A 24,287-nucleotide genomic window follows, 5' to 3' on the forward strand; every position below is an offset into this window, starting at 1 on the left:
ATCCTGCTGCCATGCTTGAGTATGGGACTTGAGTACCCGGTCAAATTGACAGGAATATTCCACCTGTCAGCTGGTTCTTTGACGTTTGAAAAAGCCATCCAGCTTCTGCTGTCCTTCATCATGTTTCGATCGACCAATGCCACCTCTCTGCCGCTTCAGGCCAATTAGATGGTCCTTCCGGTCGATCGAGATGACGAGCAGCTTGTGCTGCGCAATGCCTGAAGCTAGCCGGGGCGGCTGTTCGACAGCAGTATCTTTAGAGGAGAGGCTTGCTTCATCAGATTCGGCTGTGGACACTCCAACAACAGCCTCCGCAATTGCACTGTCGTCATTGGCAGGCTCTGGAGCTTCAGTCTTGCTCAGAGCCAGCTCGAGATAGCCTGTATTGGACCAACCACCCAAATGCTGAAGAATTATCTGACCTTTGACAGCCGTCACCTCGGGAGCGATTGTCACGCTCTTCGGTGGTAACTTCAGCAGCAACCGCTTCCAGAGTTGGGATAGCAGCATGCCATGAGACACAACTGCTACCACAAGCTTCTGTTCAGGAGGTTTGCCGAGCAGAGGGAGGAGATGCTGGTCCAGAAAATCATCTGCCCGCTTGGCCATGGCCTCTTTGCTCTCCACATCAACGAACCCTGGGTCATTGAGATGACGTTCCCGATGTGCTTCTCTTCCAGTCTTCCTAGCATCGGTACGAGCCTGAAAGGTCTTCCTTTCGTAGAAGCCAAAATTCTGCTCAATCAAATTCTGCACTTTCGTGATTTCGACTGGCATCTCGGAGGATGGCTGAGCAGACTGAATTGCTTGTGCAGTCTTGAAGGCTCGGGACAATGGCGAAGCAAAGATGTGAGTGAACACAACTTTGTTGCTGGCGAAGTGCTCGCCTAGCCGCTTGATTTGGTCTACGCCATGGTTTGTGAGGGCGGAATCTGTGACGCCGGCGTATAGTCCGGCTACGTTATCCACTGTCTCGCCGTGGCGGATGAGATAGAGGTCCATGTGGTGTGCATTGTCGTGGTGGACGAGGCGGCGATGATCATGACGATGATCTAGGGACGGGAGACAAAGATGCAAAAATCAGAGGGGAGAGGATTCGAGCTAGCTCTATGACGTGCAGAAGCTCGGAGCTCTCTCACTCTCTCCATCCTCGAAGGCCAATCTCCCAAACAATGCCTTGACACAAATCAAACTCATTGAGCCATGTGCTCACTCCTTGCAAAGAATGCTACTGTAGCACGCAGTTGGAAAACATTCTGGAAGCTGCCTCCCGCAATCCGCGCCTACGCCATCCAAGCTCCCGGTGCCCCAACAGTAGAGGTCTTCGACACGAGAACCAAATGGCTACAGAAAGAACGAGCAGCAGCAAACACAAAACACAGCCGCGAAGTAGACTACCTCCGCGATGAAGTCGCCGCCCGCCTCTGCGATCGAATCCTAGATATCAACAGAAACTTCCCCAAAGTCCTCGACTTCGGCGCCAATGCCTGCAACATCGCCCGCATCCTCACAAGACCCGACCCAGACCCCGACTCTGCAAAGCCTTCAGTAGAACCGATCAGCAAGAGAATCGACGAGATTGTTTGTGCGGAAAGTAGTCCGACACTACTACACAGAGACAAAGATGAAGCATTCAACAAGGACATCGAAATCAGAAGGGAAATGTTGACGAACCCGGAATACGTCCCCTACGAAACGGATACTTTCGACATGGTCATGTCGTCGTTATCATTACATTGGGTCAACGATTTACCCTCTGTCCTGACACAAATCAACAACTGTCTGAAACCCGACGCGCCTTTCATTGCAGCCATGTTTGGCGGAGATAATCTGTACGAGCTCCGTGGCTCTCTACAACTAGCAGAGCAAGAACGACTCGGCGGAATCGGAACTCATATGTCCCCATTGGCAGACGTACGCGATGTGGGGAATTTGTTGAATCGTGCTGGTTTCAAGCTTCTCACGATAGATGTCGAAGATATCATTGTGGATTATCCGCATATTTCAGCTTTAATGGCGGATTTGCAGGCTATGGGTGAAGGGAATGCTGCGTTGAGGAGAAGTTCGGGGCCGATCTCGAGGGAGGTGCTGCTGGCAACTGAGGCCATTTATCGTGAGTTGTATGGTGAGGAGCAGGAGGATGGGACAGTGGCGCTGCCAGCTTCTTTCAGGATCATTTTCTTGATTGGGTGGAAAGAGAGTGAGAATACGCCTAAGCCATTGGAGCGCGGGTCTGGAGAGGTGAATCTCAAGGACTTATTTGAAGCAGATAACAAGAAGAATTGAACGAGATCCTGCATGTATTGGTGCAGCGGGAATGTTTAGTCTGTCTCCATTGCAACTTGATTCCGTAGATCATGTTCCAGAGGGAAATGCACTGGAACGCAAACACGGTCCTTCATATCCATGGACAATGATGCTGTCTGCCCCTTGCAGGTTGCATATCTGACCAGTTGTCGGCCCATATTGACCTGCTAGGCAGGCTTACTCGCTGGTGCTAGAGCGAAGTGAGCGCCAAAGAAAAAAGTTCACTCCAACTTCGAAGGCATATATGTCGACGACTAGGAGATATACTGAAGCCTCAGCCGTTGCTGACAGAAAATGACCTACCAGGCTGAGTCGCAGGTGCTAGCATAGGCGAGAGTGTCAAAAACAAAAAGGATAGTCTCAAGTTCACTTGAGGTACTAGGACAACCTGAAGGTTCTCCTGGGGATCGAACCCAGAATCTCCTGATAACGTTGAATCGTAGTCAGACGCCTTACCATTGGGCCAAAGAACCGCTTGGATCGAATGCTGCTTGAGCTATTTGATGGAGTGATGAAATTTTCGTAAAAGTATAGAGGTAAAATTTTTGAAACCTGCGGTGATCTCCGAAATGCTGCCGATGCAGACTTGTTTGACCAGAGAATCCAGAGCCGGGGCTTATGGGCTCCAGAGATGATTGGAAATCATCGTACAACCGCAATGTGAGTCCACTGGTCTTTTGTGTCGGTAGGGCTTGGTGGTGAAAGTATGGCATCTCGTCTAATCGTGATAGCTATCGATAGTGACTTTCGATAGCTGACGTTCACGTTGGGCTGATCTCGCGTCTTCCCTCCTCGGCCATGGAGCAACGTGCTGAAAAGGTCAGGACCGGATGCAAGCAGGCTTGCTCGACCCAGTGTCGTGTGCTGGTAAACAGCAGTCCTTAATAGCATGCACCTTTAACCCTTGGTGCATCTATCGGCTTTGCGAATAAAAGCGACAAGATTATCAGAGAGGTTTGATCTCTCTCATAGTCGACACTATCGGAATCCACTTCAATCGGCCGAAGTGTTGACCGAAGTAAGCCTCATGGGCCGCATTGCTCTTTTGGAAAGTGTAGCATATTTGCTGTCTGCACTCATTCATGGAGCATGCTTTGCGCTTGTGACTGTATCGTCATTGGTCATGTCTTCGTCTCATCGTTTATGTCGTAGTCGACCAGACGGTGGATCGATCCTGTCGAATCCTGCTATCGTCACCTCCAGCCACCCACCCTACCATCGTCCCATCTGGACTTCCGCTCTCGCCTCATGAAAGCAGTCTTCCTAGCATCTTTCGCCCGCCTGACAAATTCAGTGACTTCTCGCTCACTGGCTATGCCATCTTCCTCCAGCCAACTCTCTTCAATGCCCCTCAGTAATAGCTCCTGCTCTTGTACGCTCGCATTCAACCTCTGGTATAGAGCTTGGGGACTGAAGTCTCGCAACGCAGCTTCCGTTTCAGATATCTTACTTCGATGCTGTTGTTCCAACGCACGTAGAGCCAGTAGACGAGATTGTGTTTGTTCACGTAATGCTGCCAGCCGAGCTTCCGTTTCCATCAATTGAGAAGTCGCTGCAATGTTGGCTTGAACCAGTGGGGTCAGGTGTTGCTCGGATGCGGGAATGGCTGGATGTGTTGTATGAGGGCTACCGAGGAGCGCGGATTGTAGACTGGGAGTATTGAGGACATCCTGAAGGTCTGTGACACTTGGAACGCTCAGCCTATGCTTGTAGTTGAGCCTTTGGGCGTGTGGACGTTCACTACATACGACTTGTCCTTGAGTACTTCCGGCAGCCAATGCCCTTCTATGGGAGGTACGTATGGCTGTGGAGGCCCCTGCTGCTGCTGTGGATGTTGCGGTTGCGGGCGATATGTTTGGCTGCCATCTAGCTCAGACAGCTCGTGTCCCGGCGGTGGTGGAGGGAGCGGGGGACCTCGGGGCTGCGGCGTGTTTGACGACGACTGCTGTTTGGGTGGAGGCGGAGGAGGCGTGGACGCCGCCATGCCATAGTCCGCCATGGTGACTGCAAGATGTTAGTCGGATGCAGATGAATGTCTTCGTAGGATCCGAAGGTGGGCATGAGTTGCGCGTTCGTCCCACGCTTGGCTACGTGAGCCGCAAGCACTTCGTCCTCTTCGAACAGCTGGCTTTGATCAACACCAATGCGCCATGAGCGGCCAGCAGCAGCAGAAGAAGGGCTGGGGATCGCTGCTGGCGGGCACGCTCTCGTCGCTCGAATCGCGTCTTGACAACATCCTCATCGACGACGAGACGGCCCAAGCAGCTGCGCAAGCCCGTGCTCAAGGAAAGACCAATCCTACTGCCGCCGCGACCTCATCCACCACTACCACAAGACTGCGCAGCAATTCGATTAAGCTCGCTCCCAATGGCTCCGCTGCAGCTTCGAGAGACGCTTCAAGGACGAGAGTCAATGATCGCCTGGCAGAGAAATTGGCCAGAGCGACGGCACAGAAGTCGTCCAGGCCATCCACACCCGCGGTTGACGAAGATGGGCGTGCGAGCGTGGATTCGAAGCGCGCAGACGACGCGGCTGTGCCTGTGCCAGAGATAGCGATTCAAACAGAGGAGCAGGCGGATTCGAAGGTGGATCAGAGTGCCGACAAGCAGAACGAGGTCAATGGAACGACTACGGACGAAGGCGGTATAGAAGCAACTGCAGAACCAGCAACTTTGATAAGTTCCGACCTACCTATCAATCCTGCTCGCCAGTCGACAGAGGGATCTAGGGCTTCAGTGGATGATGGCTCCTCGAGGGCTTCTTTGGAAGTCGCAAACGGAGTACATACGCCGAGCGGACGCACGGATGGATCACAGGCCCAGGACCAGTCCGATATCCACGCATTTATGGAACGGATCGATGCTCTCCAGGCAAAACTGACCTATCTGGCAAAGGAGACGGTGGCAGCGGCTAAGAAAGCCAATGCGTCCACCGACAGTTCTAGCTTGAAGAAGCAATTGGCCACCAAAGACGAGAAGATTGCACTACTTATGGATGAAGGCGAGAAGCTGAGCAAGAAAGAGCTGAAGCACCTCCAAACTATCAAGAAACTGCGTTCGAAGACAGAGGAAGCTGATAAGACTTCCGCTGATCTGAAGAAGAGGCTTGAACGGGCAGAAAAGTCCGAGATGGAACTGCAGGCGAAACTGAAGAGGGCAGAGGCAGCTGAACGCCAAGCGAACGACAAGATGAAGCAAATAGCAACCATTGATAAACAGGTCGAGGAACTGCGGACTGATCGCGAAAATGCTGCCGAGCTGATACGCAACCTTACCACGCAGCTGAAGGAGGCCAACGAAAGGGCAACTCGGGCTGAGAAGAACGCAGCAAACAAGGCCTCCGAAGCCGACAAGGGAACAATAGCACATCTGCAGAACGAGCTGGAGGATGCACAGATTGAAAAGAAGCTAGCGGAGGACCGAGCCGCATCTGAGATGCGCAAAATTCGCGAGGAAGCTGAGCGACAGAAGGAGAAGTTTGGTGTACGGGAGCTCGAATTCAAAAGTGAGATCTCGAACCTCGAATCACGACTGGAGGCGATGCGTGCGCGGGCAGAGGAGGCCAGTGCCACTCCAGGAGCTGGCGATGGCGAGAGCAATATCAAGTTGATCAGACAGGTCGAGACGCTACAGCAACAGTACGCGCTTGCTAAAGGGAACTGGGAGACGATAGAAGGCTCTCTTAATGCCAGGGTAGCTGCTCTTGAGCGGGAAAAGGACGAGGCCACGAAGCGAGAGGTCGAAGTTCGTAAAAAGGCGCGAGAAGCAGGAGCCAAGTCAAGGAAGGCTGAAGAGGAGCTCGAGAGTGCTACGGATCGAGTCAAGAGCCTTGTCCAGGAGCTCGAAGTCCAACAACAACGCCTCAGCACGCTGCAGCAAAAGTTGGATCAAGCTGAAACTTCACAATCAGACGCGAAGGCAGATACGGAGCGTCAGCGCAAACAGCTTGAAGCCGAGTTCGCCAACCGGTTGGAAGAAGAAAAGCACAGATTGCGACGCGAACTGCAAACCTCTCCCCATCTGGGTTCTCTACAGTCGCCGACAACCTCGAGCTCTCGCAAAGCCCCATTCGCTGAACTTCCGAACATTCGCGGCAAGGGGCTACAACGACTCACATCTCACGATCTATCCGCATTACACACCGACCACCAACGTCCAACAAGCGCTCATCGCCGCCCATCTGCCCTGCCGAGCTCGACAACAACTTCCGCACGCGGTGGTCTGGGCACCCCAACCGACGCGTCCCCCTCGATCAGCAGACGGGAGTCCATGCTTTCGCTGCAGCCTGGAGACATCCCACCCACCCCTTCCATCGAAATCCCAGATCGTCTCAGCGAGGGTGGCAGTTCCTCGCCTCAGCGAACTATCGCGGACCTCGTTTCAAATTCTACAGCAGGACCTGGCGCTGGTCCATCTGTGCAACTTGTCGAGCGCATGAGCTCTCTTGTTCGCAAATTGGAGTCAGAGAAGGCTAGCTTCAAGGATGAGCTGTCGCGATTGCAACAACAACGCGATTCTGCGAGGGATGAAGTTGTGGAGTTGATGCGTGAGGTGGAGAGTAAGCGGAGCAGTGAGGTGAAGATGACGGAGATGAGTAGTGAGTTGGATGGTTTGAAGAAGAGGTATGAGGCTTCTCTTGAGATGCTTGGGGAGCGAGAGGAGGAGGTTGAGGAGTTGAGAGCGGATGTTGTTGAGTTGAAACGGATTTACAAGGAGCTTGTAGAGACGAAGGTAGCGAGGTGAAGTTGATGTTCATGAGCATCAGGTTTTTCGAATACTACAATGCATTCCGAGCTTTTACTCGCCACGATTGAATCAGTGCTGATTTCTCTCCTCTGCTTCGTTTGTTCTACTGGGTGATGGCAGCAACAAAGACCACTCTAGCCAACATGGAGACCTTAACGCGACACGCAGAGCCTCGTTCTGAAGCTGGGTACTCGACGGGCGAATTGCCAGACTTCATCAGACGCGTTGCACTATCACTTGGCTATTCCTTCGGAACAGCGATCAAGTTCAGGAGAAACCGCGTCCTGCTGATACCTCGCTGCTCGCCTTTCTCGCAATCATTGTACCGAAAGCTCCGTTGCCATGCGACCGTCTACATTGCAAACTTGCCGTTTCGTATGTTCGCCAAAGTTGGCAGGATCTCCATTTAGCCTACCTGAGAACCCGCAGAGTCTTGATGACATCGTAGTGAGTCTGTGTGAATGTCACTATTGTCGTACCTTCGGAAAGGAGTATATTTTGGGATTTGGTGCGGTAGGACATTGTCTGAAGATTCCGGCAGACAAGTGCCGTCCGCAGTTTCGGAGGTTCTTGGTGTGTTGGGCACCATTGCCCGGGCTCCAGTGCTCGTCCACGCACTATTTGTGCGCAGAAACAACAAGGGGACTTCTTGCACCGGAGCTTGAAAGTCACCAATTTAGATATTCGAGACAACGTTACCGGTACAATGGATGCGGTGGGAACGCCGAGAAGGTGCGGTTCGGAGCACTGATCGAATGTGCGCACAGCTGCGCACGATTCGTATAGTATCGGCCTCTTTTTCGCAAGTCTGTGGATTGTCGCTAGAAGGTGATTTGCATTATTCTGGAAATGCGATATGGAGATTCACTGTTGGCGACCCTGTCAGTTCTGCCTCGTCTAAAGCTTCGAGAACGCGCTAGAGGCGAATTCTTGTAGTCGAGATTATCAATGGCGATCTGCCGATATGAACTCGGGATGTGGTCATGATGGGTCTGAAAGAAGAGTGCTCGTGCTCTCGAGTTTCAAGGTGGTGGAATGGGTGAGCAGCGATGAGGTTGTCGTTGCAATCGGATAGATTGCGTAGAAATTGCCATCGTGTCGCTGCTGAGACCTAGTGCCGGGTTCGAGGTGTTTGGTACAGTGGCTGTGTGATCTTCGACACCGTCGTGCATATCTTGTTCGGAAAATAGCCTAAAATCTCTGGATGTCTTGAGAGGGAGTATCATGCTCGGTCGTGGTCGGTCAGCGTGCGGAGGAGTTGGTGTTGTCGTGAGGAAGGATGTTTTGGCGGTCACGAAAATTCGGACGCAATTTTCTCAGTGCTTCATGCTCTAGTACTGACCGCAACTCTGGCTGAATCGCAGATCTCGTCGGTGAAGAACGACTATCTCACACCGCCGCCACCAACACGGTGTTCGGTGAGCTCGTCTCGTAGTGTCGGTCCAGTGAAGATCAAGTGCAAGGATTGGGACATCGTCTTCGTGGCAGTTGCGCCGTCGCGTGTTCTTGCATGTCTTTTGCCGGGGTTACTTCGCCCTCGTCTGACACCGTGTGATGTTGGCCCGCCGACCGTGCCCCCGGAGGCAATAGCTTGATGAGCTGCTCGCGGCACATCAGTGTCTTACGTGGAGCGACCATAATCGAGCAGCAGACAAGCAGGCGATCTCTAGTGCACGCGTGCAACCACCGTTGCTTGGGATATCGTGTGCACGAGGCTGCTAAGTCGACTAAGCTAGCGGCATGTCGAAATATCCATGTCGTCTTGCTCATCTGGCTCCAACGCGAAAGCCAGAGCATCGTGTAATTGGCGTGGTTGTTTTCCATCATGCCGCGGCACAGCATCCAGACTCGAGAACCCTCGTGGTCTGCGTCACGCCAATGCTGCGACTTCTCAGTTGCCGGGAAGTAGGACATCGCTAGCAACACTTGTGAGAGCTCGTCCTTTTGGGCACAACTGCCAGCGAGAAGGCCGTGCTGTAGAAACACAAACATCAGGGCACAGTGAGGGCATCACGAGAAGGTCACATGGGGATCGTAGCTGGAGGTGGTGCGTCTCGACCATCGTGCCACTGCTTCCAGAATAACGTCTCAAGCCTGGGGATGCGGGGGTCGATGAGCTGGCTGTGCAAACCGATGTAAAGGCTGGCTATTGCACACCTTGAGTTGGATGTCTCGAGTCGCGTCGTGAACAGCATCGGACAAGAGATCGAGCGTGTCTTCAACGGTGAGGTCATCTCTTCTGTTTCCGTCTGCAACTCCTGGCGATCTTTCATGGTTACTTTCATGGTTGCAACGAGAGCGGCAAGGCGTCCGCAAAGGGAACACCTCCCCCCGGTGGCGGGCCGGGCAGACCAGGGACGAATCTCTGATTGATGCCGGGGAAGCAAAGATGGCGTTGGGAGCGAACCACGGGAAGTCATCGCGCAAATGGAATCACGGTGGAGGGCTGCTGTTTCTGCGTGTCAAGTCCTGTGCAGGATCCATAGCCAACGTGAACCTTCACACCGCAATGAGGTTGTTTGAAGTGGAGTGGGCATGGTGGGCAAGCAGGGTCTGTTGTGGGCAATTTGGTCGCGACTGCCATTTGAGCACTCATTTCACGATGGGCTTCGGTGACCGTGTGCGGCAGGAAGGCAGCAATCTCAGTGCTTCTGCGAGTCAGGCTCGCGGTCCCTATGCATCGCATCTAATGGACGCCGATGCAGCTGCACGACCGGGCATGGCCGGCATCTGCATCAACATGATACATGGTCGGTCGATGGAGGAGGAGGTAGTGGTGGCCGTGGTGGCACACCTTCACCTGCAGCATATGCGCAGCACGATGAGAGCAGCGCCGTGAGCGCACCATGGTGGACTGGTGCGAGACAGTTGCGCCGTGCCGCTGGTTCTTTTGGCGACGAGCGGAGACTTGGGACACAAAACAGGGCAGTGGTGCCAGGGGAGGACGAATTAGGTCGAGCCGGCATTGTGGGATAGTCAGGGGAGCAGCCGGCACGAAAGTCCGTCCAGCCGCGTGCAAAATTCGGCGTATTGGACAGGCGAGACTCGCAGCGCAGGCAGGACGAAAAGAGCGTGCGATGTTGCGGGCGAGCGGCGCGTGCTGCTGCTGGAGTCTGAGCCAGGCGTCGCTGCAGTGGACGTGGTACAACATCATCGCCAGCTCCATCATCATCATCACGACATGGCCCGTCGCGCGCTGTACCTGCAGCCGGGCTGGCTCGTGGGGTGGGCGCGCGTGCGTACCGCGTTCCGAGCAGCAGCTGTCCGACAGCAGTTCATCGCGCACCGCAAAGCACCACAGATAGGCGGGTAAAGTGCATACGTGATTCCGCCGCGGCGAAACGCGAAAGTGTCGCGATCGCTTGATGATGCGGTGCTGAGCCTGGCTGGGCATCGGCAGCATCCCACCTAGCAGCAGAGGCGTGTCGCGCGAGAGATGACTCTGGGGGGCCACGATCAGCGAGACAGAGACTGGCCATCACCAGCCAGACAGTCGGACGGCAGGGGGAGCCTGCGACGGCGTTGCTGAGAACGTGCGGCCAACCCTCACCCCGGCGCGTCGACATACCGCGCCGACGAGAAACAACAGCAGCAGCAGCCATCACACTCCACTCAGCGTCACATCACACCGTCGCGGAGGCAGAGCGTGTTGCTGCCGACTTCTGTTCGCTGCGGGCCTGCGACATCCGCACGCACGCACGCCCGCCGTGTGCCTCTAGCGCACCGGCAGCCGCGCATTGGGCAGCTCGCCAAAAAAGTCGTCGACAAATCATCGTCAGGGGCACAGCTGCTGGCCGACTGGCAGACTGACACGCCGCAGACGGGGACCTGTTCCTCCTCGCAACAGAGCGCACATCATCCTGCACGCTACGCTCCGGGCCACGCACTCGCTGCGCTGGCATCGCTCTCTGTCTGTTGCCGTCTGCGCGTGCGGTCTGCTCTACTCCCTCGCGTCTTCCCGCCAGCGCGCGACGTCTGTCTGTGCGCGCGACCTTCTGGAATCGGCAGGCCTCGTTATTCCTCAATTACGCCCACCCTGCTCTCGCTGTCTCACTTAATCCCGCGCCTAATTAACACAAGGCAGGATTGTATTGTCTCGCCGGCATCCCCTCGCCCTCCTGCTGCTCGACAATACACGCGCACCCGCATCGTGCGCTCTCGGACTGCACTGGACCTGCGTCGAATCTCGCCTTCGCCGCCAAACCGTTTGGCCAACTTTGCTCGCGACGCTCCGTACCGGCCGGCTCGAGACATACTTCTGCTCCATCCTCCTAGCGTGCCTCCCCTTTCTGCCGCGCTCTGTGCAAAAGCATCGACCTCCTCTGTCTCATCACCCTCCAGAGGACCCACTGTCAGCCCGACAAGTCAAGCCACGGGCTGCGCTATCTCGGCACTGATCCTCTGGATCGTCCTGCTAACTGAACGCCATCCTTTCGGCTGCGCTTCCGCCAAACCGTTGCACTGGAGCTCCCTTCTCGAGCGCACGACCACAACGACATCAACCTTCCCAGAGGCCATCGCCGTCTATACACTCCTTTACATCCCACTTGACGCCTGTCCCGGACCCTGAGCACTACCAGTTCCTTGGTTCTCTCATCACTACCCATTTCCACTTACTACTACTGTCGACTTACCGACGCGACTTAATCCATAATCACACCGGCCTTGACGGTCCATCGATCCCTCGATCCATCACTGCCACCCGACACCTCGACCACCATCGACAAAGTGTAAGTCTTCCATCAACGTTTGCATCCTGACACGCCATGACTGCCTTCGAAACACAATGCTGAATAACATTCCAGCTATCGTCTCGAGAACAGTTTCTGCAAAAATCTACATGTTGCATCAGTCTTGAATTGGTTTGTGAGCACCGGTCTCTACAATAGGGACCTTCAAAGCAATCATGACCGTCGCATACGACATGTCGTACCGCGGCTGGTCAAGTGGCTCGCAGGCCGCTGTCTGCCTCGAAGACAAGTTCGAAATCCTCAAGGACATTGGCGATGGCAGCTTCGGGAGCGTTGCTCTGGGTAGGACGCGCAGCGCTGGCGCACACGTCGTCCGACGAGGCACTTTGGTTCGTTACACTGCATGATGTCGATCATTCGATGCACTAATGTGGCGTCACAGGTGGCCATCAAGACTATGAAGAAGAGTTTTGAGAGCTTCGCACAATGCATGGAGCTGCGTGAAGTCATCTTTTTGAAGTCTCTGCCCAGCCATCCTCATCTGGTTCCGGCTTATGATATCTTCCTGGATCCATTGAGCAAGAAACTCCACATCGCAATGGAGTACATGGACGGCAACCTCTATCAACTGATGAAGGCCAGAGACCACAAGCCACTGGACTGCCACAGCGTGAAGAGTATTCTCTTCCAGATTATGTGTGGTCTCGAACACATCCACGACCACAGCTTCTTTCATCGTGATATCAAGCCCGAGAATATCTTGGTCTCGACGTCCGCACCCGATTCAGGAAGCACCTTCAAACGATATTCGGCGATGGTCACACCGCCATCAACACCACCCTCCTACTCCATCAAAATCGCCGATTTCGGACTTGCACGAGAAACGCATTCGCGGGTTCCATACACGACATATGTGTCGACGCGATGGTACCGTGCGCCAGAAGTGCTTTTAAGAGCAGGAGAGTATTCGGCGCCCGTTGATATCTGGGCAGTGGGTGCGATGGCAGTCGAGATTGCCACATTGAAGCCTCTGTTTCCAGGTGGAAACGAAGTCGACCAAGTATGGAGAGTCTGTGAGATCATGGGAAGCCCTGGCAGTTGGGTGAACAAGCACGGACAGAGAGTCGGCGGTGGTGAGTGGAAGGAAGGCATCAAGCTTGCTCAGAAGTTGGGCTTCTCCTTCCCGAAGATGGCGCCCCACTCGCTCGAAACTGTGCTGCCTGCACCACAATGGCCGGCCAGTCTGGCGCACCTCGTAACTTGGTGCCTGATGTGGGACCCCAAGGTTCGCCCAACATCAAGACAAGCGCTCGAGCACGAGTTCTTCAATGATGCCGTGGATCCCCTGAGACCTAAGAGCTCAGCCGCTCAGAAGACTTTGGGACGCAAGGCTTCTACCCACATGAACGCCGGCGATGACGGACTGCCATCACTTTCTACGAAGACATCTTCGTGGTTTAGGAAGTCGCTCGGACCGCGTGACGCCGCAGCACCACCTGTGCCCGAGTACGCACAGAATTCGTCGCCTCGCCCAACACCAGTGCACGCCGAACCAACGGCCACGCTCAAGCAAGCCCGGCCCAGTGCCACGAAGCGCGCTACATGGGCAAATGGCGCCTCGAATGCCGCACCCATTCCCATTCTGCCATCTATCCGACCAATTTCGCCCCTTCCAGATGCATCAGTCGCTCAGGCAAGTGTGAGTCGGACCGAGCAATCAGAAGAACGGTCAGGAAAGAAAATCGGAAGACAGTTGTCTGTCAATTCTCAAGGCAACCACTATGCTGAGATTCACCGTCAAGAAGCAGAGAGAGCTCTCAACGGCGCCTCTGGTCTCAAATCACCATCTGGTAGCCAAAGAGAAAGCTTCTTCTCGCACCTCCGAAAACGTGCGAGACGTTTCTCTGGAAAACCAAGTGGGCCGAACACACCTAGCGCAGAAGACATCGAAGCAAACGTGGGTTGCGCTCCTTGGGCATCGACATCGAACAGACAATCTATGCAAGACGTCCAGCCGACCGCACCTGGTGCTGCAAATGCGTCCGCAGACCCCAACTTCGCTGAGCTCGACCGAGCTCTTCAGAACGTAAGGTATAGCCTGGATGCGACGGCAAATGCGGCGCCGGCACAGCCTAAGGTTCCAGCCAAGATGGCGAGCAATCCTGCTTTGAAGAGACACCACTCTCTTCCATATGCCAAGGACGACATGTCAGCTGCCGCCCGCGCAAGACGCTCGGTCAAGGCTGCGCCGAGCAACGTTAGGTACGAAACACCTTGCGAAGAGGACGAGCTCCTGGACGAGGCCCTCATCTCTGCCCATCGTGCGGTGAAGCGACTCGACAACGGCGTCACACAGCCAGCGCGACCATTGCTGCCGCATGTCACATCAGAGCCTACATACAATGCGCCCTACCTTACCCCATCACCGTCCAAAGACCAAATGACGGTCGACTTCGTCACGAATGATTACACGCCTACCAAGCCTGTGAACATTCCTGCCGCTCGTCAACAGGAGAAGGCGGTACAAAACCCTCAATGGCCCACTCCACCATATGATGACAACGACTGGGCATCTGGCGTCGCCGCCAGCATATATGCCACACAGGCTGCCTTTCGGTAGTCGATATTGACAGTGACCATGGACTGCAGCGACCTTGACCAACGTATCTGGCGTCGTAATGCACCGGTTGCTGCTCTCAATCTCCTTTGTTTTCTTTTGACTTCAAGCATAGCATCGGCGCAGGGCTCTCATCCTCCTCTGGCTGGCCCCAGCACGGCATCATTTATCAGCATTAGCAATGGTAATTTCTGGAGTTATGGCACGGAACTGGGGCAAGGCGACAACACTCGCTTGCGAGGACGCGACACGGCGTTTTCAACATCAATACTTGTACAGGATCTTCACTGGATCATCAAAATTTTATCCGCTCCCAATGAGCATATATTCCCTTGCATCAGGATCATATCTGCCTCCGACGACTGGATCTTACACGGAATGGACGCGGAGGCATTGTACAGAAGAGAATAGGGGACGGAAAGTGAATGGGGAGGTCAATCTGTTTTTCTTGTTGTGCGGATGACATGTGTTCTCCAGCGCAATTGTTCATCGAACACTGCTGATATACCCCATGAGCGAACATATCCATAACGGACGCTTGGTAGACTGTGGCGCTATGATAGGGCCCCAAGCGACATATGATTAGGATAGTAGCATATCTGATCTACCATTTATTCCGCAATTCGCCATCTGCTCTCACTTTTGTACTGCGTGAAGTTTTTCGTCTGCCCGTACAACGTCATCGAGCATTTGCGCGTGAAGCTCGAGCTCTGTTGGAGTTGCAGAAGCTCGCCCGAAATTTTGACCATCTCCAACTTCACGCGTCGCGCGTTTCCGCCGCCTGCAACACAACCACCACTCTTGCAACCTACATGACAGAACTCTTGACTTCTGCTTGATCAAAACCATGGCGCCGTACACAGGCATCGCACTGTCTCCCGCCGAACTCTCCTACCTCCATGCCTCGCTCTCTCAAACCCCACCCATTCGCCCCGATGGCCGCTCCGCAACCACTTTCCGCCCTGTCGTCGCCGAAACAGATATCCTGCCGAGCGCCAATGGTAGCGCAAGAATTTGCTTTTCGGACGGCACGGAAGCGATTGTGGGCGTAAAAGCGGAAGTTGAGAAGAGTGAGCGTAGAGGAGCGGGGTTTCAGACAAGGCCGAGTATGGATGATGTTGCCATGGGGGCTACGACAGAAGACGACGACGAGGAAGAGAAGGGTGGAGGCAGAGGAGAGGAGTCGTGGGTTGAAGTTTCGATTCAGATTCCTGATATGAGGGATGATGATGCTTTGCCTGTTTTCCTCGCGGCCATGTTGACGGAAGCTTTGCTCGCTTCGGGGGATGTGAAGGATCGGTTGTTTATTAACAGCAGGTTTCATTGGAGGTTGTATATTGATGTGCGTATATCCCTTCTCCCTTCTCTACACACTTTCTTCCAAACTTGCAAAATGCTCTCACGAAGTGCAGAGTCGACAAGTGATCAGATCGGCATTTATGAGAGAGCCTTTCATGAAAATGAGAACAGAACAGATATAGCTAACGAAAAACGGTAAGTAGATCCTCCTCCTCTCTCAACCACTCTCCTACCCACTCCCTCTTCTATCCCTCACAACCCACCTCGCCCTCCTCTCCACCCGTCTCCCAGCCCTGCTCTCCCAAGGCGACGAAGACCCTCTCTTCAACGACGACTGGGATGCTTCAAAATACCTCTTCCCGCGAGATCCCAAAACAGGCAAACCCGTTGCGAAACCGCCCGTCACACTCCTTGTCATGACAGTAGGCTCAAACATCCTCTTCGACCCTTCAAAAGAAGAACTCGCAGTAGCGGATGCCGTGGTGGCGATTTCGGCTGCACAGGTTGACCCACAACAAGGCAGTGAAGATGAGAAAGACGAGGGGAATATGCGGTTAGTCGCATTGAGGACAATCGATCCGCCTAGTCGATTGACGGCTGCTGGAGTACCGAGTACGACAACCACGACGAACAAAGACAAGGGTTCTAGTGTCGGTGGTGGAGAAACGACACTGAGTGCGGCTGAAATGCTGAAGATGAGAGAAAAGGATGCGGGAGCGACGGTTTGGAGACCACCGAGGGGTGGAGTGAGTCGAGGGTTGATGAATGCTATGATTAAGGCAGTTGTGAAGAGAGGTGGGCTTGCGGAGGAAGTTTTGGAGGGGCTTGCTGGTGTTGAGACGTGACGCGGCGGGCGGGCTTTCGAGGAAAAGAAAAAACATTGGAGAGCGGGTCACGCTGTTGACTGGATTGAGCATTATGGAATGCACCGCTTCTGGTGATGATGCTGGATATTGGGGACAATTCTCTATATCATCACTCAGAAGAATGCCGAGAAAAAAAGACGTGCAGTTTTCTGGTACGAACATGAGACTGCAATTCTGTACTATGCAGTTGTACACTACACCGAAACACCGCTTCCAAAGGTGCGCCTCGCTAGAAGATGCCCAATCATTGAACTTCATAAAACATTGCCAAACCACGACTCTTGCCGCGAATGTAGCCATGAGACTTAGTCAACCTGTCCAGTACAGCCTAATCACCTGACAAGTCGACCACGTCTCCAATCTTCTTCGGTCGTTCGCTGACCATGGAGACCGAGGCTGGCCTCTTCTTCGAAGCTTTCCCATCATTCTCGCCGCCATTTCGAGCAGGCGTCGTTGCCCGTGACGTACTTCCGCCCAGCTTCGGCTTCTCCTGAGGTTGCTCATCCTTTGCCACGATGTTCCAAACGTGCTCTGATCCCTCAGCTTGTGAGACATTAGGCGGAATTTTCGACACCCACTCGTGCTTCAAATTCCAGCCCGCGCGTCGACACAGCTCGGCAACGACATCGTCACATTTGCCCAGCAGCTGGATATCAAACGAAATGTGCTTGATGGGGTCCAATGAGATGTAGATATGAGGAATCGAGTGATTTAGGTAATCGGCCATGTCTGAAACTGGTGCAACTTTGAGCGAAGTTCCAATTACGATGACTAAATCAGTCTGCTTCGCATCTTCCTTTGTAAAGCGGTCGAAGAAAGTATCCGGGAGCTGCTCGCCAAAGAAGGTGATATCAGGTTTCATGACACCAGGCTCCGGAATGCTGTCGTCTTCGTCCTCGTCGTCACTATCGAAATTCGTGGGCTTCCGTGGCTTGAGCTGCGGTTCGGGTCTCGTCTTCAGGTCATCAATGCATTTTTTGCACCGTGCGATTCGCTGAGCGCGAACGTCCGAGAAGATCGCCTTTCCATCGACTTTAGTCTTGCACTTGCGGCATGTGGCTGTCGCAAAGCTTCCATGGCATTGTCTAAGCTCGAGTCAGTTTGATAACAAAGGACAATACAAAGCCTTTGCTTACATTATTTTGTCTCGAGAGAGCCCAGCCAAGCCCTCGAGATCGTCGATGTTTTGAGTATAATTCCTCAACAGATGCCCTTTGTCCTGTAACAGTCTGAGGAAGGCATGAGTCGGTGTGACGCCTTTCTTTTGGTCTGGCAGAATGTCTCCTGCTAGTTTGTAAAACAGGCTGGGGTCGTTGTCGAACTCCACAATATCGAACACGTCCTGAGGCTCACTATAACCCAATGCAGCAACTTTGTCGTAGAAGCCTGTGCCTTTACTTCGAAAGTCTGGAATGCCCAGCGATGTCGATATGCCGGCGCCAGTGATGACCAGGATGTTCTTCCTCTCTTTGATTAGTCTGGCTGCATCGTCAAGGGTGTTGTACTCCCGGAGCTTCTGTCGCTTGTGGAAAAAGCGAACGACTGCATGGCCAAGTAGTCGGAGGAACAGGTCATCTTCGATGTCCAGAGTAGGATCGATCCCGAATGCAATGCCCAGCACTCGAGGCGGATATTGTCTCACATCGATGGTTTCCTTGAAGAACTCTTCGGGGCCCTTTTCGCGCAAAAAGGCCAGGAGGGCAGCGATCTCGCGCTCATCTATATCCGTGCTCCCATCTGCGAACAGTAATCAGTTTAGAACTCGAGTTAAGGTGATGATTCTGCTACCATTGATGTATGGCTGAATCTCAGCACTTTCGAGTATGTCGCCGAGAATGCTCTCAACATCGCCGCCTTCCGATTCATTATCGACTTCACTATCACCCGCAGTTGATGAAGAAACGGGTTGTTGCAATTCGACTTGCGCCTCAGCATCACCGTTGCCGTGAGCGGCGTGCTTGTCGACCTGCAGCGTGCCGGGCAGCGGCTGAGCGTGCTTCTTGGAGCCGTCCAGAGGGGTCACTTTGGAATGCAACATGGTTGGTAGTGCCATGCCATCAAGAAAGGTGTGTTGTGAGAAGGGGGCATATGTAAAGTGTCGGCAAGTGGTGAACACGTGAAGTTGAATTCTCAATGTTCACTCAATGCCGATTGGCTGTGGGCGCACCATGGCGCAGGATCACACGTTCGAGGTTGGCGCAGAAAGTGAAGGGCACGTGGAGTGTCGAGGGTGCGGTGGATGTAGATGTCGTCGGGCAACGGTGGTGGCAGTGTGGTTCAGCGGCTAAACCACCGTCGAGGCTCAGGCGTTGCGTTGTGCACAGTGCACTGGGGGCCAAGCCTCGCAGTGCACGCAAATCCGATGCTGAAACGGGAGCAACACCTCCTTCGAACTCGGGCTGCCGTACGGGCGTGTGCGAGGACGCGCAGCCGGCCGTCACATCATGTGTCTCGTCGTACCTCTTGGCCGTAGCGACAGCGACGAGGGAGACTAATCCGCCGGAGACGAATGAGGACGAGAGTGTTTCTCGGCTGGGCAGGAAGGAAGCGCTTCAATGTCGTCACATGCGCGCGTACGAAGATGTGAGCGTCGACGCCCGACCTGCCGAGCGGGCGAGAGAGCAGCACCACCGCCATACTCTTGTACCACTCCTCTCTGATCCTGGCATTGTCGAGTCCACGGACGCCGCCGGATCTGTGATTACATATCCCACACCTACCACCGAAGCCCAAATATACACACTTGTGTGTGGCCTCGAGCCCGTCGCAGCTTCCGTCCCCGCCGAAGCACGAGGTGCACACGCTACAGCGCTGGCCATTGCCCTGCCCACCGTGGTACCCATCGTCCTCGCCGAACCACTCTTTGCTGCAGGGTCTGCTTGGATTTATTCTACCACTTTCTGCCCGCCTCCGATCCCACTTCCCATCTCGACTGTCCCACTTCTGCGCGCGACCATATTGTAGACCAGCAGCGATAACGGCGCATCCCTCCCACGGCCATGGCTATCATCAAGAATCCCTTCCGCAAGCAGGACGAGAACGTGCGACCCTCGCCGACGCCACTCCCCGGCGAGAAACCGGCGAGCAGTGCGAGTAGCAAGCAGTTTAGTGCCGACGCAAAGGATCCCGTCGAATACAAGTTGAGTGGTAGGTCAACCATTGAATGGCATACACTTCGCATGCGCTGATGCATAGCGCAGAGATCAATGACTCTGGCGTCTTCGTCCCTCCGTCGCCCACTGAGAAGAAGAGCTTCTGGGGCTCCACGGCTTCGCGATCAACCACATCATCGTCGCTACACAAATGCGCCTTCGACGAGGGTGAGCAGTTCAACATCTCCCGGGAGTCCTTCGACTCTTATCGTAGATCTTTCGTACGTGCACAGACAATCGACCAGGGTTGATCGCTGCTGACACTCGATCAGGATATTTCCGCAAGGTCCCCCGTCCCACAACCCGAGAGCAGGCCCCGCGCATCGCTCGACAGCAGGACATTCTTACCACCGCCACGCATGTCAAACTCTTTCCACCGACCATTGCAAGTCCCGCAAACTCAAGAGGAGGATAAATTTGAGGACGTGAACATCGATGACCCGAAACCGCAACCTGCCAAGAAGCGCGGTATCTTCGCGCGCATGGTGGATGGCGTGGGAGACCACTCCAACCGACCCAACAGCAGCTCAGAAAACAAGACTGGCGCTTGGCACAGCCTCACATCTAGGAAGAGAGGAGACAGTGGGCGAGGAGCTGAGCTTGGTGCGATGCCACGAGCGGTTGAGCCACGAGCGGTTGAGGCGCCTAGACGTGAACAGACGCCGAAACCAGAGAAGCAACTGCCGGTGCAGCCGCCAGAGCAGCAGAGCGAGGCACAAGCGTCCGGGAACACTGCGACTCCCGAGATCAAGGTGAACTCGTGAATGGTCGGCTATATGCAAAGCGAAGATGTGTTTTGAGCATTGTATGGTTTTTTGGAGTTCGGGTTGGATCAGACACGAGGAGATCCCAAGGGCTCGCTGACAGCAGCCCGGTCATGATAATGATGATAACAGCATATGGACAAGCAGGCGAGAGAAACAGATATAGCTTCAGGCTCGCAACATAGTTAATAATTGTATGAATCGGTGCACAAAGAAGACCGTCCGTTCCCGCCGTTGACGCAGTGAGCCGCGAAGCTGGCGCGCTTTGTCGCGTTGGACCCCACTCGAGCTCGCCTCGTCGCGACATCTCACGATACGCACCAAACACAAAACCTGCGTGCGCAGACAGACTTAGCTCGTGCAGCGCTTGGACACTAGCATTGACAGCGAAGAAGAGATACCGCAATATGGTATGCTCACTGGTCAATACAGTCCGACTTCTCACTGACAGCACGTCTCGCAGAACTCGAAAACACTGCGCCGGCTCGCAGCAGATCACGCGCAGCTCCACAACGATCTGCCCACCAACTATCTCTTCCCGCCGAATCCACAGCACGACAACGACCTCTCGCAGCTCGACGTCCTATTAGCGGGACCGACACATACTCCCTTTGCCGCAGGCGTATGGAAGCTGCACCTTGCGATACCCGACAATTATCCCCAACAACCACCTACCGCCAACTTCAGGACCAAGATCTTCCACCCGAATGTCAATGAGAAGGGTCAAATATGTGTGGAGACATTGAAGCGCGACTGGGACAGCAAGCTCACCCTACGGGATGTGTTGGTCACAATATCATGTCTGCTCATTCAACCGAATCCGGACAGTGCACTCAATGCTGAGGCAGGTGCCCTCATTCAACAGGACTATGACGCCTTCGCGCAAAGGGTGGAGCTCATGACTAGTATTCATGCCTCTATCCCACCATCATTGACAGATCTCGTCAAGGAGGCGCAGAATCGAGGGCAAGAACCGGCCCCTGCAAGTGAGCCAGAGGAAGATGTGGAGGATTCTATGATGCGGCCCGAACAACCTGTACGACGCCGAAGGACTATTGCAAAGGTACGAGGCCTGAGGAGAACCGAGACATCACCAGGAGATGCGCCTGCTAGGAGAGCACGAAGACCGCCTGCCGCGAATCCTCCCAGCCGGCCATTCGTGGTTCAGAGTACGAATGACGACGTATTTGGAGCACCTGCACCACAGAGGCGAGAAGAACCAGCGACTGTGTACGAGAATGAGGACGATCGTGATTCGGAAATGCTCGAAGCAGATCAGGAGAACGATGCAGCTCGCTCACCTGCAAAGACACCTTCCGTAGGCGTAAGAACGCCACGCCGCCCCCACGGTATGCCTGTACCACTAGGAGAACTCATTCTGCCGGAACAAGACGAGGGCGGCACGTCCGTGGATGATACAGATATGGACATGGAGCCCGAATACCCGCCCAGTCCTCGCAAGAGTCCTTCCAAAAACCCGACGAAACAGTTCAGACCTGCTCTAGATCGAGCCGAGAGCAGCCGGGACGCTGCGTCAAGAGGAGCCCCTATGATCACTCCTCCGAATCTCAACGATAAGCCGCTAACGTTAGCCGGCTCAGTCTCCCCTCGTAGAGCGGATCGGGGTCGCAGAGTCGCGTTTAAGCTATCGAAACGGCATACCCCTGATCAACAGCCTGATGATTCGAGCTTCTTGGAGAGTAGCTTCATGAAGGCTACGATTACTCCTGCCGTTCAGAAAAATGCTGGAGTGCTGAAGAACAGGAGTCCGAACTCGTCAAGTATTCGGAGAGAAGAAGCACAGCGACGAGCAGAATTGAATGAGAAGTTGTGGGAAGCTTGTGGACGTGACATCAAGCGTTGGAATCGAGGAGATTTCGATGGGGACATGTTAACAAGAAAAGCACCAAGGTGGTGAACTTGGCTTTTGGCTGGCACTTTTGGCACATTTTCACAGTTGAGGCATAACATTGGAAAAGCATTGTAGAAGGATCACAGAACTCATTTGGCCTATCATAGCAGAGTTGGGCAATTACTCTAATTGAAGCGGTCAACAATAATGATAAAAACCCCAGGCTTGAAGAACTCTCTACATGCTCAAAGTCTCGCGGCCCTCATCTTCGCTTTCCTCGCTTCCTCAAATACATCATACCGATTCAACCATGCTTGAAATTCCGGCGACGCAAAACCCGCCATCATTTCCGGCTCTGCAATTTGATGTAGATCTCTCCACCAGGACTGCGCAGTCTTATTCCATAGTTCATTTCTGACGCGGATTTGCTCCGTATCGGTGAAAGTCCAATTTTCGATTTGATGTTGTGCAAAATCGCGGATACGGTTGATTCGTGGGATTCGGAGGCTTTCGTAGAGTGTGATGCGGTGGCGGAGGTTTTGGTCTGGTGTTGCGGTTGAGAGGAGGGAGGCGAGGGTTGCGGCGTCTTCGAGGCAGAGGGTTGAGGAGAGGTTTCTGTGGGGTGAGGTGTTAGTTTTGGATGGACGGAGTAGGGGGGTGGAAGGGGAGGGTTGCTTACCCGAGAGGGGTTATGGAGTGACTTGCGTCGCCTAGTAGTACGACTCTGGCTTTTGAACTTGACCAGCTGGTCAATTTTGCTGATGAGGTGGCTTGCCATTTGTAGGCGTGTTTGATCGTTGAGAGAATCTTGGAGATGGCAGAATCTGCGTCTTGGAAGCGAGTTTTGAGATTTGATAGATCTGTGACCCAGCCATCGGATGATTGTTTAGAGTCTTGTTCGACTGGAGACTGCTGGATCATGATCTGCACAGCTAGCAGGTCTCTCTTTGGCAGCGGAAAGACAAGAACACTCTTTCCGGGTCCTGGCGTGAGGACATCATGACCAGCCTGATAGTTCTCTTTCAAATGCTTCAGTTCCGGATCCTCGAGTACCGAGCTAGGCACGACCGTCGACCACATCGTTTGTCCCAAATCCTTCGACTTGTGCGTAGGAAACAACGTCTTCGGAACCGTTGATCCGGCTCCATCAGCTCCAATTAGAAAGTCCGCTTCCATCGTCTCTCCATTAGACAACGAAACTGAAGGTCTCCCATAGTCCACTTCATCACCAGTGCCAATATGCAGTACTTCCACGCCCTCATAGAACCTCACTCCACGATCCTTCGCTCTGACCCGCAGTAATTGCAAGAACTCCTTCCTCATAGCAAACCAATGCTGATCCTCTTTCCTCGCCTGTAGATCAATGGAGGCAATCTTCTCGCCCAGGTTGTCATACCTTCTCACATCATGCGCCACAATCCCATGCGATATATTGCGGACTTCTTCAAGCAGCCTCCATTCTTGCAGGATTCGAATCGCATTAGGCGAGAGCACGATTCCTGTAACGTCATTTTCAGGTTGCGAAGGTTTCTGTCTTTCGAAGACGATGACTTTGTGGCCCTCACGGGCGAGGGCAATGGCAGCTGCTAGACCGGAGAGACCTGCGCCAACGATTACAATGCGAAGTGGTTCTCGTTCGTCGTCATCGAGAGATTGAGGTCGGGCGGGGTGGAATGTGAGGTCCGGGAAGTTCTGAAGAGCCATGTTTGGGCTTGGCGTCGATCGAGTATACGCGAGCTTGAGATTGGCACAGGCAAAGGCGGGTCAGGACTGACTTCGTCGAAACGCAACAGATGCCAATGCACGTCGGCTGAAGAAGCATTGTAGCAGTCGTGGACGTCTGAAGGTCGTTTGGCGTGATCCTTGTCTGATTGCTGGGATCTGGAGGCTAAGACCACGATGGTCTGATTTCGAATGCACATCCGACCAATCTCAGCGCTGTCACATGCCCAGGCCGGAGTAGTGCGTTCGGTCTATGCGTTGAATTGTGATCG

General features: G+C 54.0%; 10 protein-coding genes and 1 non-coding gene across 11 annotated transcripts; 6 read left to right on the plus strand and 5 right to left on the minus strand.

Annotated features, from left to right (window-relative positions):
* Positions 1-66: 66 nt before the first annotated feature.
* Positions 67-1,002, minus strand: RHO25_000445 (uncharacterized protein; the record flags this gene model as incomplete). Its single annotated transcript, XM_023593058.2, has 1 exon — positions 67-1,002. One exon carries the CDS (start codon positions 1,000-1,002, stop codon positions 67-69), a length of 936 nt encoding a protein of 311 aa, XP_023458075.1.
* Positions 1,003-1,203: 201 nt separating this feature from the next.
* RHO25_000446 (uncharacterized protein) lies at positions 1,204-2,286 on the plus strand (the record flags this gene model as incomplete). Its single annotated transcript, XM_023593059.2, has 1 exon — positions 1,204-2,286. The coding sequence occupies one exon, from the start codon at positions 1,204-1,206 to the stop codon at positions 2,284-2,286; it is 1,083 nt and encodes a 360-aa protein (XP_023458141.1).
* A 413-nt stretch (positions 2,287-2,699) lies between these two features.
* On the minus strand, positions 2,700-2,780 carry RHO25_000447. Its single transcript has one exon. It is a non-coding gene; the product is annotated as a tRNA-Arg (tRNA).
* A 720-nt stretch (positions 2,781-3,500) lies between these two features.
* RHO25_000448 (uncharacterized protein) lies at positions 3,501-4,306 on the minus strand (the record flags this gene model as incomplete). The annotated part of the gene is made up of 2 exons (XM_023593060.2): positions 3,501-3,993; positions 4,056-4,306. The coding sequence occupies 2 exons, from the start codon at positions 4,304-4,306 to the stop codon at positions 3,501-3,503; spliced, it is 744 nt and encodes a 247-aa protein (XP_023458140.1).
* A 151-nt stretch (positions 4,307-4,457) lies between these two features.
* On the plus strand, positions 4,458-7,049 carry RHO25_000449 (uncharacterized protein; the record flags this gene model as incomplete). Its single annotated transcript, XM_023593061.2, has 1 exon — positions 4,458-7,049. The coding sequence occupies one exon, from the start codon at positions 4,458-4,460 to the stop codon at positions 7,047-7,049; it is 2,592 nt and encodes an 863-aa protein (XP_023458139.1).
* A 4,909-nt stretch (positions 7,050-11,958) lies between these two features.
* On the plus strand, positions 11,959-14,363 carry RHO25_000450 (uncharacterized protein; the record flags this gene model as incomplete). Its single annotated transcript, XM_023593062.2, has 2 exons — positions 11,959-12,132; positions 12,186-14,363. The coding sequence occupies 2 exons, from the start codon at positions 11,959-11,961 to the stop codon at positions 14,361-14,363; spliced, it is 2,352 nt and encodes a 783-aa protein (XP_023458079.1).
* An 844-nt stretch (positions 14,364-15,207) lies between these two features.
* RHO25_000451 (uncharacterized protein) lies at positions 15,208-16,504 on the plus strand (the record flags this gene model as incomplete). Its single annotated transcript, XM_023593063.2, has 2 exons — positions 15,208-15,702; positions 15,863-16,504. The coding sequence occupies 2 exons, from the start codon at positions 15,208-15,210 to the stop codon at positions 16,502-16,504; spliced, it is 1,137 nt and encodes a 378-aa protein (XP_023458078.1).
* Positions 16,505-16,853: 349 nt separating this feature from the next.
* RHO25_000452 (uncharacterized protein) lies at positions 16,854-18,578 on the minus strand (the record flags this gene model as incomplete). The annotated part of the gene is made up of 3 exons (XM_023593064.2): positions 16,854-17,610; positions 17,662-18,262; positions 18,314-18,578. 3 exons carry the CDS (start codon positions 18,576-18,578, stop codon positions 16,854-16,856), a joined length of 1,623 nt encoding a protein of 540 aa, XP_023458392.1.
* Positions 18,579-19,524: 946 nt separating this feature from the next.
* On the plus strand, positions 19,525-20,441 carry RHO25_000453 (uncharacterized protein; the record flags this gene model as incomplete). Its single annotated transcript, XM_023593065.2, has 3 exons — positions 19,525-19,672; positions 19,726-19,898; positions 19,950-20,441. The coding sequence occupies 3 exons, from the start codon at positions 19,525-19,527 to the stop codon at positions 20,439-20,441; spliced, it is 813 nt and encodes a 270-aa protein (XP_023459233.1).
* Positions 20,442-20,554: 113 nt separating this feature from the next.
* Positions 20,555-22,359, plus strand: RHO25_000454 (uncharacterized protein; the record flags this gene model as incomplete). Its single annotated transcript, XM_023593066.2, has 3 exons — positions 20,555-20,625; positions 20,806-20,851; positions 20,905-22,359. The coding sequence occupies 3 exons, from the start codon at positions 20,555-20,557 to the stop codon at positions 22,357-22,359; spliced, it is 1,572 nt and encodes a 523-aa protein (XP_023458394.2).
* Positions 22,360-22,538: 179 nt separating this feature from the next.
* On the minus strand, positions 22,539-23,997 carry RHO25_000455 (uncharacterized protein; the record flags this gene model as incomplete). Its single annotated transcript, XM_023593067.2, has 2 exons — positions 22,539-22,908; positions 22,973-23,997. The coding sequence occupies 2 exons, from the start codon at positions 23,995-23,997 to the stop codon at positions 22,539-22,541; spliced, it is 1,395 nt and encodes a 464-aa protein (XP_023458395.1).
* Between the last annotated feature and the right edge of the window lie 290 nt (positions 23,998-24,287).

This window comes from Cercospora beticola, chromosome 1, assembly GCF_033473495.1.
Source record: "Cercospora beticola chromosome 1, complete sequence".
Taxonomy (NCBI): Eukaryota; Fungi; Ascomycota; class Dothideomycetes; order Mycosphaerellales; family Mycosphaerellaceae; genus Cercospora; species Cercospora beticola.